Below are 19170 nucleotides of genomic sequence, written 5' to 3'. Positions count from 1 at the left end.
TTTTCATTTGCAATCGTCCTCCAGTGCATTTGTTTATCTGTAATTCAATAATCGTTCCATTACTGGAAAATCAACATTCTGGAGACTCCCTTTCCCCTCCCTATCCACACTCTCACACTTCACCCCTGCTTCAGCACACTTTCACTGACACCACATTCACTTAGGACTGGTAGATCTTTATTGTCATTCCAGTACGTTCACAATCTTAAAACCACTACATACATTGAGGCTGTGCTCTGTAAAGAACAGACACCCTTTAGAGCAGGGGTGTCAAACGTACGGCCCGCGGGCCGGATCAGGCCCGCAAACGGGTTTAATCCGGCCCGCGAGATGATTTGGAAAATAAAAAAAACAAAAAATATATATATATATATATTTTTTTTAAGTATAAAAATGCGCTGCAATTTTTCAATAAAATAAACTGCTGTTCCAATTGCGTCCACTGGATGGCGCAATAGCAATTGTGTTAAGCAAGCAAACTGTTTATACCGGGGCAGAGCAAGTAGGTCAAGCACGTGCAGCCAATGAGCTACTTTGTTTTGCCCGCGATATTTATTACGGCTTCTACTTTTAACATTATGTGCTTTGGCACCCTCATTGCCCCAATATGTCTCTGTCAAAAAAGAGAAAAGTGGACGCAGAGTGCAGAGTGTTCCAAGAAAAATGGTCATCCTATTTAATCACGGAATTGAATGGGAAAGCTGTATGTTTGGTGTGTTCAGAGCATGTTGCAGTGCTGAAAGAATATAACCTTCGGCCGCCACTATGTGAGTCTTCATGCCGACAAATATGACAACTTTCAAGGACAGCGGAGATGAGAGAAGGTGAATGAACTGTTGGCGGGTCTGAAGAAACAGCAGTCTGTGTTTACTCACAGCCGAGACATCAGTGACGCTGCAGTGAAAGCTAGCTACCTCATTGCTAATGAAATCGCAGTGGCTTCAAAACCATTTAGTGAGGGTGAATTTGTAAAAACATGCATGATGAAGGCAGCGGAGATTGTGTGCCCTGAAAAGCGGCAGGCTTTTGCAAATATCAGCCTGACAAGAAACACAGTTGCAGACAGGATTTCCGATCTTTCAGTGGATTTGGACAGCCAGTTGAAGCAAAAAGTAAAGTCATTTATTGCGTTTTCGGTTGCAATTGATGAAAGCACGGACATTACAGATGTTGCACAACTGGCCATTTTTTCATCCGCGGAGATGATGACACATTGACCGTCACCGAGGAGTTCGTGGAGTTGGTGCCGATGACAGATACAACGACAGCAGCTGATATTTTTACCGCACTCGTCAGCGCGCTGGACAGGGTCGGAGTGGACTGGTCCCGCGCTGTCAGCCTGGCTACAGATGGTGCACCCTCAATGATCGGGAAAAAAGCAGGCGTTGTGACAAAGTTCAGAGAGAAAGTGCAATCTGCAAATGGAGGACGTGATTTTTTGACTTTTCACTGTATTTTGCACCAGGAGGCTTTGTGTTGCAAGTCATTCAAGATGGATAACGTCATGAAGGTGGTCATCCAAACTGTTAATTTCATCCAATCCAGAAGCCTGAATCACCGTCAGTTTGACAGCCTTCTCAGAGAGAAAGACCACATCTATGGCCTGCCATACCACACTGAGGTAAGATGGTTAAGCCGAGGTGCTGTGCTGAGGCGTTTCTTTGATTTACGAGAAGAAATTGAACAGTTCATGGAAGAAAAGGGCAAACCAGTGTTAGAATTTCATTCCGCAGAATGGATGCCGGACCTTGCATTTATGGTGGATGTTACAGAGCACCTGAATAACTTGAACAAACAGCTGCAAGGGCGCAACAAAGTTGTCACGCAGTATTATGACAGCATACGTTCTCTCAAGTTGAAGCTGTCATTGTGGGAGACGCAACTTGCCGGTGGTGATGCAGCTCACTTCCCCTGTCTGAAAAATGTGTGCGCGACCCAACATGTGGCAGACATGAAGCGGTTCAAAGATAAAATAACTGGACTGTTACGGGAGTTTGAGCAACGCTTTCAGATTTATGTTTATATGTTTTTATGTTGATGTGCTATTGTTTTTCATTGATTTGATTTTATTTGTATATTTAACCTATTCTTGACTCTGTGGTTCTTGCACTTGTTTGGGGAACAGGATTTCATTATTTTTATCTACATTTCTGCCTGAGAAATGACACCCTGATATAGTTCTGTGATCTGTGATATACTTCTGTGAATCACTGAGGCATTGTGTGTTTGTGTGTTCTTTGTCCTCAGAACATTCAAATAACTTGAGGTGTTTTATGATTAATAGTGATGTTGTGCTTTTGGACACTGTCCTCAGGCTCCAGCTTTATGTTTATATGTTTTTATGTTGATGTGCTATTGTTTTTAATTGATTTTATTTTATTTGTATATTTAACCTATTCTTGACTCTGTGGTTCTTGCACTTGTTTGGGGAACAGGATTTCATTATTTTTATCTACATTTCTGCCTGAGAAATGACACCCTGATATAGTTCTGTGATCTGTGAAACAGTTCTGTTAATCACTGAGGCATTGTGTGTTTGTGTGTTCTTTTTCTTTAGAATTTTCAAATAAACTTGACGTGTTTTATGATTAATAGTGATGTTGTGCTTGTACTATTTTGGACACACTGTCCTCAGGCTCCAGCTTTATGTTGTATGTTGATCGTATTAAAACAAAGAAAACAATCTGAAGTTGTTGTTTTTAAGTTATATATACCATGATTTTTCCGGTCCGGCCCACTTGGGAATAGATTTTCCTCCATGTGGCCCCTGAGCTAAAATGAGTTTGACACCCCTGCTTTAGAGAAATGCTCAACATTTCTACTCTGTTACCTTGACACCAATGTTACCCTGACACCAACATTCTACCAATCCACAACCTGCTGAGGTAATTAACTGTGGGAGTTGCTAAGAGGAATTGTGAGAGTAAAATAGAAGCATGGGAGAATAAGATACTGTATCTCCACTTCCCTTTGAGGGAAAAGAGTTACAGCATATCTGCATTCTTGTCACGACTTCCTCCGAAGCTGCCTCCTCTCCTTGTTTGGGCAGGCTTCGGCGTTTGTCGTAACCGGCCTTCTAGCCACTGCCGCTCCTCATCTCATCATTCCATTTGTTTTGTCTTGTTTATTACACACACCTGGTTCATATCCCCTCATCAGTACCTGTATAAGTGTTCCCTCTGCCCCCTTGTCTTTGTGTGTGATTGTTTATTGTGGAGGTTAGATTAGCTCGGTGGAACTCCTTGTATTTTGTATCGCCGGGATATTCACCCATGTGCCTCGTTGTGTTCCAGTGCGCCTGTATTCCACACTGGAGTGTTTGACACATTGCTGCGTACCGCTGTGTTTACAGAATAAACATTTTATTCTGTGATTTGCCCTCCTGCGCCTGACTCCTTCAAATCACTCACCACAGAATCACACACCAAGACATGGAGTTAGCAGGAGAAGAGCACATGCCTGGAGTCGTGGCGCGGGTCCGGGAGTATTCTACGATGCTAGCCAGCTTGGGAGAAGCGATGGATCGGGTTCTCCAGGTCATCCAATGCCTGGAGAGGAGAGGACCCGACCCTTCGGGACCAGCTGAGCGACCGTATCCAGCCACCCACACCCTAGCACACAGAGGGTTTATCTATCCCGATCAAGGGATTATGACGGGACAGCTTCCCGCTGCCAGGGATTTCTCCTGCAGCTGTACATGTACTTCTCAACCATCAGCCCGGCTCCATCGGAGTGGGAGAAGGTGTCCGCCCTTGTCTCCTGCCTCTCGGGGAAAGCCCTGGACTGGGCCAACGCGGTCTGGAGATAAGGAGGAGCCGCGTTGGACAACTACGGAGCAGGGGACGAGGACCGCGCAGGACTTTGCCCTGGAGTTTCGTACTCTAGTGGCTGGGTCCGGGTGGAACGAGCGGGCCCTCATCGACGGATTCCGGTGCAGCCTGCGAGAGGACGTCCGAAGGGAGCTAGCCTGCCGGAATGCCATGTTGACTTTCGACCAGCTGGTGGACACGGCCATCCGGTTGGACAACCTGCTAGCTGCAAGAGGACGTCCTGAAAGTGGCCTGCCCGTTTCACCCACCTTCAACTGGGTGGAGCTGGGTGGTGCAGCGATCCGGGAAAACGGAGGACGACAGCTCCAGTGTCACTCTTGTGGCAGGAGAGGACATTCTGCTGCACAATGTCGTCAGGGTTCTTCCGGGTCTGGAGGCGGCAGGCAGGGCACTCTCGCGTCACCCCAGGTAGAGCAAACCCACACTCGTTCAGAGCCCTCTGCTGCGCACTGCACCATACACGTCACATTCCCTGATTACACAGTAGTTTCACAGTGTAAGGCGCTGGTCGATTCAGGCGCAGCTGGGAACTTTATGGACAGGTCCTTAGCTCATAGTCTAGGTATTCCATTGGTTCCCCTATCCATTCCACTGCCCATCAATGCACTTGACAGTTGACCATTAGGGTCAGGGTCTGTTAGGGAAGTTACAGCACCAGTCACGATGGTTACACAAAAGACCTCTCGAGTCTCTCGATTTCCCTGTTGTGTTGGGTCTTTCCTGGTTAGCACTACACAACCCCACCTTTTCATGGCCGCAGAGGGTTCTCACGGGGCGGTCGCGAGAGTGTCAGGATAGGTGTCTAGCTGTTTCCGTTGGTGCAACGACGGTGGAAAGTCCAGACACTACCTCCACCGTGCGCATTCCCCCCGAATACCTCGATTTGGCACACGCGTTTTCCAAAACGCAGGTGACCAAATTACCACCTCATCGGGCGGGGGATTGTGCGATAAACCTCCAGGTAGACGCTGTGCCTCCCAGGAGTCATGTATATCCCCTGTCGCCGGCTGAAACGGAGGCGATGGAGACATACGTCTCCGAGTCCCTGCGCCAGGGGTTCATACGTCCCTCCACTTCGACCAGCCTCCTCAAGTTTATTTTTTGTGAAGAAGAAAGACGGAGGTCTGCGCCCTTGCATTGATTACCGAGCACTGAACAAGGGGACAATATGTTATAGTTATCCTCTACCCCTCATTCCATCTGTAATCGAGTCAATGCATGGGGCGCGCTTATTCACAAAATTAGATCTCTGGAGTGCGTACAACCTGGTGCGTGTCCGAGAGGGGGACGAGTGGAAGACAGCAATCAGCACAACCACGGGCATTACGAATACCTGGTGATGCCGTGCAGTTTGATGAATGCTCCATCCGTCTTCCAGTCCTTTGTGAACGAGGTGTTTTGTGACATGCTTGGTCGCAGTGTAGTGGTCTACATCGATGACATTCTGGTGTTCATGTGTCCCTGGTTCACAAAGTGCTGGGCCAACTGTTGGAACATGACCTTCATGCCAAGGCAGAAAAGTGTCTGTTTTTCCAGCAGTCCGTCTCCTTCCTCGGATACCGCATCACCACCTCAGGTGTGGAGATGGAGGGAGATCGCATTTCAGCCGTGCGTAATTGGCCGACTCCAACCACGGTAAAGGAGGTGCAGTGCTTTATTGGCTTAGCCAACTACTATCGGAGGTTTATCCGGGGCTTTGGCAAGGTCGCAGCTCTCATCACTGCTCTGTTGAAGGGTGGGCCGTGCCGGCTCCGCTGGTCTGCTGAGGCTGACAGGGCTTTCAGTAACCTGAGGGCTCTGTTCACCTCAGCCCAGGTACTGGCCCATCCCGATCCATCATTACCGTTCGTAGTGGAGATGGATGCGTCCGAGGTAGGGATAGACGCTGTCCTATCTCAACGCTCGGGCACGCCACCCAAGCTCCGCCTCTGTGCCTTCTTCTCCAAGAAGCTCAGCCCGGCGGCGCAGAACTACGACGTTAGTTATCGGGAGCTGTTGGCTGTTGTCAGAGACCTGACCGTGTGGAGGCACTGGCTCGAGGGGCGAAACACCCTTTCCACGTCTGGACTGACCACCGTAACCTGGAGTACATCCGGTCAGCGAGGATGCTGAACCCTCGCCAGACCAGGTGGGCCCTATTCTTCACCCGATTTGATTTTACACTGTCTTACATACCGGGTACGAAGATTGTGAAGGCAGATGCACTGTCACGGCTGTACGACACATAGGAGAGGCCCATAGACAACACCCCCATACTCCCGGCCTCCTGCATTGTGGTGCCAGTAGTGTGGGCGATGGACGCGGACATAGAGCAGGCGTTATGCACAGAGCCATCTCAACCTCAGTGCCCAACTGGGCTGCAGTACGTGCCGTCTCTTGTCCGTGACCGTCTGATCTATTGGGCACACATGTCCCCCTCCTCTGGTCACCCAGGTATCGGCCGTACAGTGCGCTGCCTGACCAGAAAGTACTGGTGGCCTACCTTGGCTAAGGACGTGAGGGTGTATGTCTCCTCCTGCTCGGTGTGCGCCCAGAGTAAGGCACCTAGGCACCTCCCAGCGGGTAAGTTACATCCTTTACCAGTTCCACAACGGCCATGGTCCCACTTGTGTATTGACTTTCCAACTGGCACTATGGGGTGCCAGAGGACATAGTGTCTGACCGGGGTCCCCAGTTTACATCCAGGGTCTGGAAGGCGTTCATGGAACGTCTGTGGGTCTCGGTCAGCCTGACCTCTGGGTTTCACCCCGAGTCTAATGGGCAGGTGGAACGGGTGAATCAAGATGTGGGTAGGCTCCTGCGGTCCTACTGCCAGGACCGGCCGGGGGAGTGGTCGGTGTTCTTGCCATGGGCCGAATATGTCCAGAACTCTCTCTGCCACTCCTCCACTAACCTATCACCATTTCAATGTGTGATAGACCGAAGCTCCTGCAGTGGATGACTGGTTTCGGCGCATGGAGGAGACGTGGAACGCTGCTCATGTCCACCTCCAGCGCCCTGTGTGTCACCAGAAGGCCAACGCTGACAGCCACCGCAGTGAGGCCCCGGTCTTTGTACCGGGTGATCGGGTCTGGCTCTCGACCCGGAATCTGCCCCTCCGCCTGCCCTGCCGGAAGCTGAACCCGCGGTTTGTGGGGCCGTTCATAGTCCTTAGGAGAATCAACGAGGTTACCTATAGGTTACTACTCCATCCAGATTCCCGTATTAACCCCTCGTTCCATGTGTCTCTCCTCAGGCTGGTGGTGGCTGGTCCGCTCCAGGAGTCTGAGGTGTGGGAGGTCCCTCCGCCCCCTCTGGACATCGAGGGGGCCCTGGCGTACTCCGTCCGTTCCATCCTGGATTCGAGGCGTCGGGGGGGCCTTCAGTACCTCGTGGAGTGGGAGGGGTACGGTTCGGAGGAGCGGTGCTGGGTCCCGGTGAGGGATATTCTCAATCCCTCCCTGTTGCGGGATTTCCACCGTCGCCATCCGGCTCGCCCTGATCCGCGTCCTCCTGGCCGTCCCCGAGGCCGGTGTCGGCGCGCAGCTGGAGCTGTGCGTCAAGGGGGTGGTACTGTAACGACTTCCTCCGAAGCTGCCTCTTCTCCTTGTTTGGGCAGGCTTCAGCGTTCTAGCCACTGCCGCTCCTCATCTCATCATTCCATTTGTTTTGTCTTATTTATTACACACACCTGGTTCATATCCCCTCATCAGTACCTGTATAAGTGTTCCCTCTGCCCCCTTGTCTTTGTGTGTGATTGTTTATTGTGGAGGTTAGATTAGCTCGTGGAGGTCCTTGTATTTTGTATCGCCGGGATATTCACCCGTGTGCCTCGTTGTTTTCCAGTGTGCCTGTATTCCGCACTGGAGTGTTTGACGCATTGCTGTGTACCGCTGTGTTTACAGAATAAACCTTTTATTCTGTGATTTGCCCTCCTGCGCCTGACTCCTTCAAATCACTCACCACATTTCTGCTCTGAAATGAGGATATTCATTGGTCCCTTAAGATTACATAAAGACTGTCAGTGCAAGGCAGGGTAGTTAACTAAATATCTATTGAAAACTTTCTCAGACAGAGTTGCCAATCTGTCAATCAAATATTAGTATTTGAGGCATTAAGTAACGATTACAAATACAAAAGTAATCTGGCATTGCCAATGATTTGATTAATATTTTGGGTAGCGACCTGTTCAGCCCTAATGTTAGATCAAGTGAACCACTTGTTTGCAATCCATATTTAACCTATACTCAGCAAGTTAAGCATTACGTATTATTATGACACTTGGTCAATGCCTGCAGCCTCTTGCAGCCATTATGTCATTCAACATTTCATTGAAAGGATGTGGGGGAAAACTAACTTGGCATGGCAGAATACGGGGAGTGATATTTTAGTGGAAGCAACAAGGCAGATAAGTGCTCTATAGCCAAAACCATGCAAAAAGACAAGACCATCGGCTATACATTTCTTGTTCCATTATATAACATTTATTACTGGCCCTCCAGCAAGGAGTGTATAACACACACACACACGTGCACACACACACGTCCCCTGTCCCCTCTCTCGCTCCTCTTCTCAAGAGTAAACACTCATTGTGATTTAGAGGGCTTTTCAATTGATTTGACGGGTTGTTTGATTGAGGACTTCCAATGAAATAGCATCATCATCTCCCTCTGAATCAGCACCATATTATTAGTTATCCCCAGGGGTAATATACAGCCCCAGAGGTCAAATCAACCAGAGGACCACAGCCTTCTCACAAAAACAATCGCCATTAAATAGACCCATACTTTGTCATTGCTTTCCTCATGTTCAGAGGGGAGATCTATAATAAAGTCTCTGAGGCCCAGATGTACTTTACGGAAGAAAACTCCTTTGAGATTTGTCATGTCTAAATTCATATTAACTTCTTGATGACTTAGGAAGACCTCTCAAGTGAATTTGCAGTTTCCTGTGTAGAGGAACACTGAGCGGCTCGAAATGTGAGCGCTGGTATGCTCATAAAAAGCCAGGTAAACACATTGCAGGAGGAAAGACTTCACACTTACAATACAAACACCATCATTCGGAGTGATTGATGCCTGAGTGATGCCCAGTGTTATACAGTGCAACACACATTTCTATGTCTCTGTACAAGAACACTCCGTCCATATTTGGTTGTCACATACTAATTGGCTTAGAACGATAGTCATTTGTTCAGGGTAAACAAGTGTCATGGCAGCGTATTTATTAATAGAGGACTATGTAAGTTGTTGTCCATTTAGTACAGCAGGCTTTTGGGAGCACAAGGAAAGCTGTAGAGTGCAGTAACAGCACTTACGGTGGGCGTGTGTGGACTTGTCAGCTACCCAGGCGAGCCTCATTCAGTGACTGTGCGTAATACAAATCAAGGGTTGTGTGCACTGCCTTATCCCGCTCTTTAGACAAATACTGATATGAGGAGTTTACAAGCCTTATTATATTGAGTATGGAGGTGACATCAGCCAGACACATGTTTTAACGGACTGTCTGTGTCCAACATGTTTTAACGGACTGTCTGTGTCCAACATGGTGATGCCACACCTGCTGTGCACCGGTGGAAATGTTCCCTTCCCACATGCAGTGATACACTGTGGGACATGGGGCTTTATCTTTACATTTCAAGCAGCGCTAAAACTCAGTGCAAAGCTCCATGAGGAGTGTGTGTGGTTTTGTTTTACTATGCTCAAATCTGAGGCCCACCTCTAATAGGCTGATTGGTGATACATTCCAAATCAACATGCATGCACAGCTGAGTTACAGTGCATGTTTTATCAGTCCACCCTCCATCCATCCATCCAGTATAGTGCTATAGACAGAGGGCATTCTGTCCTTCCAGCCGTGTTCTGTGCCACATTGAATTGATCTTTACAATCTGACCTAATGCGACATTGCCCCTTTTGAGTAACACAAATACTCCTAAAATTTCCTGAGGAGATAAGGCAGTTAGGCAGACACTCTTACACAGAAAACGTACAGAGCGCTGTTCAACAGGTTACTCTCTGTCAGTGCCAAACAGTGAAATGTAGTCTTGGCACCACAAAGAATGTTTACTCAACTGACCAGCCAGGTTTGAATATGTACAGTGCCTCACAGCTCAGTGAAGTCCACCTAGGGATGGGTGCCTCCCTGTCTGCCTGTAACTCATACTCTACTTGTCCTACACAGTTTCAAATCAGAGCCTGGGTAACATTATTCTCTTGTGTTGACAAGAGTAAAGCTCAAATCATGACACAGAAAGGGAGGGAGAGAATTACAGTATGATTATGGAGTAACTGTATGCTGTAGCGAGGGGCAAAGCCTGAAGGATTTTGAGAAGGGAATTCCAGACATTCCCAAGAACACAAGAGTAATCCAAAGTCAAAAGGATATTCAATATGATCTACAACAAAATGTATTTTTTTGATTAATTGAATAAATGGCCCCATTCTGTAGCAATTGAGCTTCTGAGATAATACTATAAAGTATAGTATAAAAAAATAAATGTCTATGGAAATTCACTCACTGTAAGTTCAACAGTATCTCCAACGCTAATGTCTGGGGAAAACAGACAAACCTCTGTTAGGGTAGAGTATGTACTGTGTGTGCTGTATTACATTGATATAACATCCTTCAAAATATAGTCCCAGTACATTTGACATTGAGTTTATAGCTCAAAATAGATGACATTGTAGCAGATAGGTACAGTATTCTGGGCTAGTTTTCACATTCACAGTCTACACTACAGTTCTCATGAGACAGTCTGAGAGAATTAGACAGTTTTCTACTATTGGCCTAACAGACAAACAAACTTCAAGAGTTTCACAATAGGCAGTCATAATAAAACTGATGAGCAGATGCAACATAAATATACAATTATGTCAAAATGTATAAGGAGACAGACTTGGGTTTTTAAAAAGAAGGTTTTAAGCTTCAGCATGTGCTGAACAATTATGTTGCATATAACTGCAGCTGTACATTTATTATATGTATATTTCATGTGGTTGGAGAAGCAATTAAGGTCACCAACACTGTTCCAATTATAATGCATAGACTACCAGACATTTTGCCTCCAGAGAGACTGAATGGCCTTTGCAATGTTCTCATTGTCCTTTGTCCTTTATGTCACATGGTCCAGACAGGCACACCATTTGAAGTAAGGAGATGACAAATGGTGGTCACATTATTCATAAAGGAAAATGTTAGGGTCATCTTATGTTATAAATCAACAATGTAATTATTTGCTGAGTTTGGAGATATAGGCTAATTCAAATAGGTCTATATCATTAATATATCACAAACCATCCATTCAATACAATTAAACATATGCAACTCAGAATCTATCAAATGGTAAGTAAAGGATACTGCTCAGTCTAGCGGTTACTTTACCTTGTATGTGCTGGTTGACCACATTCTCAAGTCGATCAAGTCTTTCTATGATCCGTAGGGTGTCCCCCTTCTTGTCGCCTTCTAACTTTTTCACTGGGACAGGCATAGGGACTTTGATGTATACATTCGCGATATAATTAGTGACCCATCCAACATAGAGCAGACACACGATGTTGGTCATGCCACTCAAGATCACGCATGTAGACACCAAAGTTTTGGTTCTCCTGGTGCAAGCCATCCCGACACCCCTCCATATAGCCAACGAAATTCAGTACACCAGAGGACAAGTGCGACTGTCGCCCACCAAAATCCTAGAATGTGCTATGCGCGTCACTTGAGAGCAACCTGGATAAATTACTACAATTCCACAACGATGCAATTCGTTCTGCAAACGCGGCCAACCAGCGCCTCCGGATCCAATAACCACACTCTGCCTTCACGCGCAGAAGGCTATGATTTAATCCAAATAGGTAGGTCAAAGATGAAAAAAATATCACAGTCGTTGGAAAGTAAAGGTGATTGTCTTGGTGACGAACGCTCCCTATTTCGCTTTATTTGCAAGTCCACAGCAGTCGCGATTTCACCGACCGACAGAAGGCGTGTGGAACCTGCGTGTAACCACTGTCCAATGAGATACGATAGTGAAATTGTGAAATAGGCTACTGTGCATTCATTTCCACAATTATCCATTTAGATTAGAATGTGGGAGGGTTTTATTGTGAAAGTTTTCACTTGTGATAATAATGAATAGACAGTAATTACACGTTGACAATGTCGCAACAATTATTAACTGTAATTGTTTCAATAATTTCCTATTTTTACATAAAGGTAGGCTACGGTACAGTCCAAGAAGTCATACAATGATTCAAATTTGACTTTACTGTTTTTCAATCAAGGAATAGATTAAACCTAGTCTACAATTTACATAAAGAAATGTGACGGTTAAATTCTTCCCAAATACTTATTTCTTGTCACATGCATTCTTGTCATCTACAACCTGTCACATACTAAGAGTAGGCCTAGTAAACATATCCTAGAGATGACAGCATATTCAATATTGCCACCTTTGCAGACAATCAGACTGACTGGCTTGGAGAAAGCACTCCTCATTTTGAAAAGTGGAATCAGTTGGTATGTGATGTTTTGTTCATAATCAGTGATAAAAATATCCCCATACAAGCTTATGGTAATTTTTGACACCTAAAGGTTTCTGTATCCAAATAAATAATTGACCTATTTTTTTTTATAGTGTCTCTCCCTGAAAATTGAACGTTCAACTTGGTTTCCAAAGGATGCTGCACTGAGGTAGAGCATGAGAGAGCACTTGCAATACTTTATCAAGCCACAAGACAGAGACAATGGGACCTAAATGGTAAGGTGTATTATAAGTGTTTGTCCACACTACTTCATCAGTTAAACAGGAGAGTTTAATGTTAGAAAATGAATACATTTATCTCATAACAGTATCCTGCTTGTTGCTCGTAGATTAAGCCTATTCTCTCTCCAAAGGGGGGAACACTGGACAACCCAATTACTGCATGTCTATTGATCATCACAGTTACGCTGTGTGAGGACACTGTGGAGTAGACAGACAGACAGACAAAACAATAAGGCGCTGAAACACATTCCTATTTTCATAATCATCATCATTATTACTATATTCAAAGTCGTTTGAATACACATTTTCCCTGCATGCGCAACAACATATTTCATTGCCCAATGGCACAGAAATCAATCTTTGCTGTGTGCATTTAGGTGTCCCTGAGTGAGAAGCCTACTTGAAACAGGCCACAACTGTTTGGGTGGGGACCATGGGGAAAGCATTTGGCCCAGTCCTTCCTTCAGTGGCCTTAGAACTGACCCCATCATGCACAGTGGCTCCTTCTGGGGGGAACCCAGTGTACCCAGTTGCTCCTGCTGTGTGCATCAGACAGGGCCTTGATCCCTCCCCCCCTGTATTCCTCTGGAACATGAAAGCATGTGAGAAATGTCACCCCTCAGGCCTAAAAACGGTAATAAGCACTGAAACATCTCAGCAGCCGCTCAATGGGGGGGCATCATGGAAGATGGATATGCAATATTGTATTGTAAGGTTGAGAAGGCTATTGATCTCTGATGCCAGTGGAACATTGAGACTTTGGTTTTATGCATCATAGGGATGCAAATGTGCTGGTGCAAAGCCATTATTTCCTCCCCTCTAACGAGTGATTCAATGCTTGAACAATATGGCATCATTATTTTTTAAGGTAATGGATTTACAGTAAAGCAAAGATAACATATTAAGTACCACAACCATTTATTGTTGCATGGTTTTGCATTGTCTTTTTCTATGAGACTCATCTATCTATATCCAACCTTTATGCATATGACATTGGTCAGAGGTGAAAGACTAATAAAGGTTGGGGGCACTGCACCTCCTCCGTCACGTCCCTTCATTCCTCATCCTCCACTCCAACAATGCATCCTCCTTCCTGAATGACATGCCCCACTGTATGTTAATTGCCTTTCTGGGCTTCCTTTTTTGTTGTGAGGCTGTTAATGGATTTCAAATCATCTAGTCATATGAAACTTTAATTTGGAAAATTGGTATTTGCGTCTGCCTAGAGTGCAGGCCCTTTGTGAATGGCTTCAGTGCCAGTTTTGTAAGTGCCAAGCACACTGCAGCTGTGGGAGAGGATGGAGACTCAATTAAGGGGCACAGCAGAAAGCCGGTTTTATTCCGCAGAACCTAGTCAGAGTGGAGAGGGTTTTGTAAAAATCTCAGTCCAAAGTACCATGCTGTAATTCTCATATCTGCTGGAATATAATGTTGTTGGTGCAGTGGGGCCAATGGATTTTCTGTTTGTGTGCCAGTTGGAATAAAACGTCCCCAACACCCATTCTGATTCGCTCTTCATGCTGGCTGCTTTTAGAGATGAGAGACATCTGTGTAATGCCTCAAGTGTTCCTCTGATACCAGCAGCTTCCAACAGCCCCTTTCCGATCGCCAATCAAGAGGAACTAATTTATACTTTTTTACAGGTCAGTCCACTCTATACGTTGTATTCATAAATCCCGCTGGCCCCATGGTTCTCTTGTCAGGTTTGTTGCAGTGTGACCAGAACATTACTTTTGTGTAGCTCCCTATTGCTAAAGCACAGGGTTTCTGTGCCTCCTCTCGCTCAGGATTCCTAATGGGCATAAATGGCAGGTATCAGCATCTGACCTAAAACGACATTTCTCAATATGATCTGAAGGAGAGCTACAGGGTAATTTGCACTTAGTGTCTTAGTCATCAGAAGCACCAGACAAAGATGGCAGCAGGGCCAGACTCACAATAGATGTGATGAAAGAGAGGAGGGGAATGTTGCCCCAGCAGGCCAGTTGTGTTTTCAGCACCGAATTAAAGGCGGATAATTATGACAGATCTTTGCCCCTTACAGACGTCTGCATTGCTTAAGGAGTTTGACCAAACATATTTATGCCACAGCAGGGAGGTGGCGGGTGCCCTCTCAACCTTCGCTGTGGGACACTCACAGTCCCTGCCTCTCCAGAACAGAATGAATTACTGGCCGCCTCTGTGGCTGGCCTCGATTACAAACCTGATTAGAGAGAGGATGCCACAAGTAGAGAGCACCAAGCAGCCTCAGCATCTCTGGGAATTAAAAGGCTTGAACAATTGCATTGATGGGACATTTGTAAGGATCAGTAGGGGAAGACATTATGCAAACACAATTAGAAGATGTAATACCATCTGCTTACCATTTGATATAAAATGTATTCCTTTATAATCCCATTAGAATCACATCACATTTGAACAAAGAGGGCATTAATTGTTATTGAAATATATTTGATAAACAAGATGGGATCCATTTGCTTTCCATTCCCCCTTCCCTGTGTAAGCCCTGAGGTGACATGACAAACAACCACTGGTCTCCTCTGCTGCTCCATCTCATCAGCTTCACACTTATGGGAGAATGAATCACGTCCTTATACAGTATGATCAGTGTGGTCCATTCCTCCCAGCTAACAGGCATACAGCCCACTGCATATCTGTGATTTCCTACAGTGTGGAGGCAGCAGTTTGTAGGGCTACCTGGGTGTGATGTAAAATGGCAGTGCTTATTTTCAGCTGGCTCTGCTTATTTACACTTACATCAGAATTAATGTCAACCCCACTACTCCAGCCCAGCCTCCATTCCTTTAATTTAACCTTGCCATATCTATCTACACTACAGTATGTGTCTTGGAAATCTTGGAGTATTCAGACCATCCTGAAAACATTGACTTGGATTTGTCCAGGTCAGTTGAAGTGCTTATTAACTCATTTCTAACCCTGCACAGTTTGTAGCGAGGTACAGAACTGGCATTAAGCTCTCCTGCTTCAAGTAATGCCATTAGCTTTTTAATCAAAGCGTATAGAAAGCAGATGGCAACTCTCCTTGGGTTTAGACCAGCATATTATTAATATGATATTCTCTGTCTTTAATCACTCTGATTACAGACATGACTGACAGATGGCCCTCAGATTGGGGGCCCATGCGCCCGTCATCTCACACCTATGTCTAAATTGTATATATTTTTTATTTATTTAAAAAATTGACAGTAACCCTCCTTTTTCATTTCCACATGTAGCAAGCAGAGTTTTTGTGTTGTCCAATCTACAGTACGTGAGTCAGACAATATCGTTTTCATGAATCTTTAATTAGCCTATTTCTCAGCGGCGCCGGCGGCAGCCCGCCTTGGCCTCATTACCTAATTGCCTATCAAGTTCAAAGAGGTTTGGTGAATCAGGTCTGACTCAGATGGAGAGTGAGTGAGTTGTTCAAGATGGATAAACAAAAGGCAAGACAAAGTGGTGCACAAAAACTCCACAAAAAAGCATTATCTGATCAAGCTCGTGCCAAATTACAGAAGATAACCACATCAGCAAAGCTACCACCTCATCCTCGTCTAACCCTCATCCTCGTCTAACGAAACACCATTGCAGGTGGAAGCTAGTAGGCCTAGTTATGCAGTAGCTAGCACTAGCAGCCTCCCAGTTCCCACAGAGACTACGACTTTGCGGGGGTCCAGAGAAACTAAGCCAGTAAAGACAGGGTCCATTAATCAACAAACCTTACACTGGAGAAGGTGCTGTATATTTATAGAGTCTTTACATTGCAGAGAGAACAATGATTCACTGTGAATGGATTTATGAAGTTGTATGTCTATTGTCTAAGTACCAAGGATGCAATCTGAACTGTAGCCTACAAAGATGGATGTGACTCAACCCATAGTGCTTCTAGCTGAAATTAATTTCCTCTTTGTGAATAATTGCTACAGAGGAATATTACAAAACTAAATAGTCTTGCAAGACACAGAACTCTACTTAACTAAAATATGCTTGTCAAACTACAGTATGCAATGGTGTAAAGTACTTAAGTAAAAACACTTAAAGTAAGTCATTTTTTTGGGGTACAGTGCATTCGGAAAGTATTCAGACCCCTTGACTTTTTCCACATTTTGTGATGTTACAGTCTTATTCTAAATTGTATTAAATCGTTTTTTTCCTACGTCGTCAATCTACACACAATACCACATAATGACAAAGCAAAAACACAGCTGAAATATTACATTTACATAAGTATTCAGACCCTTTACTCAGTACTTTGTTGAAGCACCTTTGGCAGTGATTACAGCCTCGAGTCTTCTTGGGTATGATGCTACAAGCTTGGCACACCTGTATTTGGGGAGTTTCTCCCATTCTTCTCTGCAGATCCTCTTAAGCTCTGTCAGGTTGGATGGGGAGCATCACTGCACAGCTATTTTCTGGTCTCTCCAGAGATGTTTGATTGGGTTCAAGTCCGGACTTGTTCCGAAGCCACTCCTGCTTTGTCTTGGCTGTGTGCTTAGGGTCGTTATCCTGTTCGAAGGTGAAGGATGATCAATGGAAACCGGATGGACCTGAGCTCAATTTCGAGTCTCATATCAAAGGGTCTGAATACTTATGTAAATAAGGTATTTATGTTTTTTATTTTTAATAAATGTGAAAAAATGTAATAAAAAAGTGTTTTTTCCGCTTTGTCATTTTAGAATAAGGCTGTAACGTAACAAAATGTGGAAAAAGTCAAGGGGTCTGAATACTTTCTGAATGCACTGTATTTGTACTTTACTATTTATATTTTTGACAACATCGACTTTTCCTACAGAAAACAATGTACTTTTTACTCCATACATTTATCCTGATACACAAAAGTACACATTACATTTTGAATGCAAAGCAGGACAGAAAAATTGTTCAATTCACACACTTATCAAGAGAACCTCCTTGGTCATCTCTACTGCCTCTGATCTGGCGGACACACTAAACACAAATGCTTAATTTGTAAATGATGTCTGAGTGTTGGAGTGTGCCCCTGGCCATCATAAGCCCTCGGGAGCGAGAGCCGAATCCCACTGGACTCCGGAGATGGAACGATGGGTATGGCTGAGGGTGGTGGTATTGTTGGAGGAGGTGTGGGCAAACCTCCTCTCTCCCATCGGCTCAAGGTGTTCATCACATCTTGCATGGCGGTGCCCAGTTTCTGGATCATGGCGTCTTGGTGGATTACACGTTCCTCCAGTGATCCCGTTGGCACCGCTGATCCTGCTGACTCCATGGTGAGGTGTGTTATTCTGTCAGGAGCGACGTGTATGCGATGAGTGAAGTCAAGCGCAGGACACAGAGATACTAGCAGACGTACTTTACTAATAGTAAAGAACAAAACAAAACCTCCGAACCGGGAGGGAAAAAACAACATACACGTAATATGACAAAAGCGATGCCGATACCGCCTAGACACAAACAATAACACACAAATACCAAACGTGAGACAAGGGTAATTATAGGATCTACAATCAAACATAATAGACAACAGGTGTAACCACTCAAGACAAAACAAGACAAACACCGAAACATCGATCGGCAGTAGCTAGTACTCCGGGGACGACGAACGCCGAAGCCTGCCCGAGCAAGGAGGAGGAGCAGCCTCGGCAGAATCCGTGACACTGTAAAATAAAATAAAACCTAGAAAATCGTGCAGTCTGGTTTGCTTACTATAAGGAATTTGAAATTATTTATACTTTTACTTTTTATACTTAAGTATATTTGAGCAATTACATTTACTTTTGATACTTAAGTATATTTAAAACCAAATACTTTTAGACTTTTACTCAAGTAGTATTTTACTGGGTGACTTTCACTTTTACTTGAGTCATTTTTTATTACGGTATCTTGACTTTTACTAAAGTATGAGAATTGGGTACTTTTTACACCACTGACAGTATGATACTTGATAAGTCCCACTGATGTGAACGGTGCTGATGTAAATGTATTCCTCTGGCTGCTGGTCTGCAGACACTCTCCTTCATCTGAGCCCCAGAGAACGCTCATACTCCGTTATCATGTCAGAAAATGTTCAGTGATGGCCAATCTCCATGATCAATACTTTGACGGTTTATGGCATCCCCAACACTGTGATGGAAGCTCTGGGGACCCATGAGTCCCTCTAGTAATCAAGCGATTGATTCTTAGCTAGGGAATGTGGTGGTGGGGTGATTTGTAGAATAATTCATGGGACTCATGCTTTTAATCCCCTCTCTGCATGCATGCACAATCCACACAGTTTACAGGCCACAGGCACAGATGAAATACATAAACTCAAGGAGCTTGAATCATTCTTTCAAAATGTCTCCACACTGTGCATATTAATTGTTGAGAGTGGACTAGGGTTTTATATGGAGGTTTTAAAGATTTGAAATGGATCCTCTTAATAGTAAACACAAACACACAGCTCCATGTTAATGAGCTCACAGGTTATTACAGCGTGCAAAACTTAAAGGCAGCAGGAAGGAGGCAGCTGCTCTGTGTACCTTTAGTGCGTTTGCAGGGATTACAGCGCTGCATTTGGCATACATAACTAATTCACTTTATACAGTATCTTCCTTAAAACCTTTAAAGAGATCTGCAGGGTGTTTG

General features: G+C 44.9%; 1 protein-coding gene across 1 annotated transcript in view; it reads right to left on the bottom strand.

Annotated features, from left to right (window-relative positions):
• LOC123484102 (polypeptide N-acetylgalactosaminyltransferase 18-like) overlaps positions 1 to 11814 on the bottom strand; it is a 95250-nt gene extending 83436 nt beyond the window's left edge. The window contains exon 1 of the mRNA XM_045214089.1: positions 11193 to 11814. Coding sequence (XP_045070024.1) covers positions 11193 to 11430 — 238 coding nt within the window. The 5' untranslated portion in view covers positions 11431 to 11814. The remainder of the gene's footprint in view (positions 1 to 11192) is intronic.
• Positions 11815 to 19170: the final 7356 nt, after the last annotated feature.

Source organism: Coregonus clupeaformis, unplaced genomic scaffold (genome assembly GCF_020615455.1).
Source record: "Coregonus clupeaformis isolate EN_2021a unplaced genomic scaffold, ASM2061545v1 scaf0196, whole genome shotgun sequence".
NCBI classification, from domain to species: Eukaryota; Metazoa; Chordata; class Actinopteri; order Salmoniformes; family Salmonidae; genus Coregonus; species Coregonus clupeaformis.
Note: the sequence above shows the minus strand (reverse complement) of the source record. Positions and strands in the feature narration are given on the sequence as shown.